The sequence below is a fragment of the Mucor mucedo genome (assembly GCF_025094135.1).
Source record: "Mucor mucedo strain NRRL 3635 chromosome Unknown EV154scaffold_141, whole genome shotgun sequence".
Classification (NCBI taxonomy): Eukaryota; Fungi; Mucoromycota; class Mucoromycetes; order Mucorales; family Mucoraceae; genus Mucor; species Mucor mucedo.
In genome coordinates, this window is record NW_026252425.1 from 30,417 (window position 1) to 34,088 (window position 3,672).

Consider the following 3,672-nt stretch of genomic DNA (forward strand, 5'->3'; position numbering starts at 1 on the left):
CCTCTTCAGCATATGATCTGTAACTGCTCTCTTTACAGGTTGCTACTATCTCATTTTGATTGACTCCGTAATAAATGGCCACATATCACTCAGTTGTCTCCTCTAGTTCATTTACGAACGGATTATTTTTCTGGCTAGACTTTTTTTTAATCGTTTGTACAATTGGAAATAACTATTCTAGGTTTAAAAAAAGGTATTACCGTTTCCTTAAAAAAAATTTTGACTTTTGAAAATTATTTTTTTGATTTTGTCTTATTTGTCCTTTTTTTTAATTTCTTTCGGCTCGCAATGAGTTTTAGATATTTCTTTGTGAAACTTGCAGGAGTCATGGTGGACATCGTATTCAAACTATTCATGCTGTTGTGGTTATTCAAAAGTGTCTTCGAAATTTTTAATTGGAATTATTGTTCTTTTCAAGATATTTTATAAAGTGTTTTCTTCGTTACTGTGTCTATTTATGTTCTGCTTATCTCGTGTGTAATTTACATTGTTCTTTTACGATGCCAAAAATATTACAGTTAGCATATTCTAGTTGCTGTCATAAGTAATTCCACGTCTTGCAAACTGTTGGTGTACTTTATAATTTCTTTGGTACCTTTTTATTATTTGCAGATACTTTTCTACGTTTAGATTAAAGTTTCTCTAGTACGTATGACAAATATTTGAAGTATTCAACTATCAATTATATCTGTTCAATCAAATGTTGTTATGTCTTTTTAACTATAATCTAACAGTTTAATAACTACTTTATGGACAATGATTCCAATGTGTCATATGTAATTTTAAAATGAGCTATTCTATGGCATACTTAATATAAATACGACTTATATAAACCTATGGTGTAAATGAAACGTCACCTTCGCATTTTTTGCCCCAACCTCTGGTTATCTGGTCGAACATTGTTTTCTGCGCATAATATTAGGTATTGGGCATCGATATATGTCTCTAGAAGATTGATAGGAAGGTCTGTTACTATAGAATTCCAAAGTTTTTTCCACTTGACACCAGTATTTCTGAGGTCATGTCACTGATTTGTGTTCAACTGACCTGTTTTATGATACGGACTTTTTTTAACCATTCAAATACAAAGCGCGGACTATTGTCAATCCATTGAGACTAATGGCATGTCTTTATAAAATTTTTTCGACTTCTGAGAAATATTTTTCCAGGATTACCTCAAGTTTTCTATTTTGCTTAATGGTATTCGGCTAGATACCCCGTTATAGTATTTCCTTTCCATACTTTTATGACAAATGTAGAAAATACTGCTGTAACTGTTTCTAATGTTTTGGTCGTTTAAAAGTGTCCAAAAAGGTGTCATTTATTAACTTTGTCCATTTTATTACTTATTCTGGGAGGTATTTAGTTCAATATGGCTCCAATTCGGTATCTGCCAATTTTGTTTTCAGTGTAACTAGTCTCTATTGTTCCGTTACATTATTGCAATCATCCTCCGCTTCCTTATTTTGAGCCTTGACTCATGTCATACTTATGGTAGGAGTTTTTTTTTATATTTCTCCCTCAAATTCCTCGATGTTTGATTAAACTTTTTGTGTACTTTGCATAAACATGCGATAGTCATCACTTGATGTATTTACAGTATTCACCGGTTAATCAATAGGTTTTTAATCTATTTTTTGATTTTCTCTATTTACTATCAATCTATATCCGAACTATTTAATGAAGGTTGACCACAGTCCATTTTACTATGGGTAACAAATGAATTGAATTGACGCAAAAGGAGTCTGGCTGTTATTCATATTTTGACGGTTTTAACCTTCCTACTCGTGATTTTTTTATAAGTCAATTTAAAGTAGATGTGGGGTGTATAAGTAATCTCCTTGTGGTGTAGACATTTTATTGTTACGGATCACTCTTTAGGTTGCTACTATATACAATTCAGGGAATCTGTACCAAAACTTTACATTAAACGCATTTATGAATAATACTTTAATTCTGTACGGATCGTTTTCCTCGATAGACTTTTTTTCGATGTTGGTACACTTAAGGATAACAATTCTGAACCTAATAAAACTATCAACGAGTTCATAGAAACTTTTTTCGACTTTTGAAAATTATTTTTCTGTTTTTGACTAATGTGTCCTTTTTTCCAATTTCTTACGGCTTGGAAAGATATCTTGATATTTTGCTTTGAAACTTTAAGGAGTCTTGTAGAAAATGTTACTTTAACTATGCATGTAGTTGCGGTCGTACAAAACCATCATTCAAAGTTTCCATTCGCCATATCGCCCTTTTTAAGATATTTTATAAAGTATTTTATTCGTTATTGAGTCCATTTATATTCTGTTTACCTCGTGCGTAATGGACAAAGTCTTCGTATAATGCTAAAGTAACTCTGGCTAATTGTACCTGTTCGTTTTAGTCAAAACTTACAAGTCTTATCGATTATTGGTCGTTACAAGTTTATTTTTCACTCATCACAGCCCCTAGTCAATCAGTCTACTCTATACATCTCGTCACGCAGTTAATCAAGTGCATAACAGATCAAAGCACGTTTATATGGCATAAAAACACGTGTTTAACGCATCCGTTTAGGTTGGGAACGTATTTTAGGCGTGAACATAAAATAGCATGGTATGTCACGTGAAAGTCACGTGTATCAATAATATTAGTCGTGTGTTGTACTACACTGCTGAAACGAGACTCCGCCAGATTCATAGCTTAGGGGGGAGAGCGTCGGTCTTTAAAAGCGGGGTTTAGGGGTTCGACCCCGGCCGGCTTCATTTTTTGTACTTTTCACACAACTGCTTTTAAGCGTGATCTTCCCCACCAGCGCATTTCTGAGGTTGAGGCGGTTCTCCCACATTTTTTTGGTAATGATTTTGTTAGAAAAATATTTCGGAATATTTAATTACCCATCATTAGTCAAAGTCGGTCAGTGACCTTCAACTTTTTTATAAAACTTGATTCGGTATTTTGGTCAACATAAGGGAATTATTTTTTTTATTCGATAATTCGTTATTAACAGGGCGTATACGCTTACAACTAAAGTTTTGCAAGCGAAAGGGATTAAAATTTGCTTTGATAAACGATGGTTGCCAGTCGGATTAGCTATAAACGACAACGGTACTCCTACTCGTATGTTATGCAGTCTACAATGTCTAAAGTACATCCAAACTATATTGGGGTAACAAAAAATGCTTGTTATAGGCTAGAAGATGATAACAAGGTGTCTCTATATCAAGTCACTTTCATTTACTTCAGGAATTCTTATCTTGAGCAATATAATGTAGATGAATACCGTTAAACAAAGATTATTGCCTCTTTGTTCTTCCTTGATACTATAATCATGCCTGGTTGAAATATAACTGATTAAGGGCCCTCGCAAGCACATCAAACTATTTTTTAAAGATCCCGATTAAGGACATTAATTTTTTTTTTTTTTTGTGAAAGGTTACTTCAGACTTCCAAAAGAAATCTTTTTCTGAAATCCATGACGTTGCTTTTTAAATGACCCAATTTGAATGATTAATAACAAAGTTTTTGCAGATTACTAAAATATCTGTTCCTTTATTTTTTAAAGACAAAATTTCAGTTTAACCGATTTTTTTAAAAAGATAAAAATTACAGTTTAAGAATGAAAACCCCACAACAAATTGCGTTTATCGTGTCTCAGTTGCAGCTCCTAATAGTTCAAATCAACGAAGAATC

General features: G+C 32.9%; 1 protein-coding gene across 1 annotated transcript; it reads right to left on the bottom strand.

Moving 5' to 3' along the window:
* Window positions 1-1,877: 1,877 nt before the first annotated feature.
* Window positions 1,878-2,827, bottom strand: EV154DRAFT_486309 (uncharacterized protein; the record flags this gene model as incomplete). The annotated part of the gene is made up of 3 exons (XM_051598841.1): window positions 1,878-2,065; window positions 2,313-2,360; window positions 2,755-2,827. 3 exons carry the CDS (start codon window positions 2,825-2,827, stop codon window positions 1,878-1,880), a joined length of 309 nt encoding a protein of 102 aa, XP_051452613.1.
* Window positions 2,828-3,672: the final 845 nt, after the last annotated feature.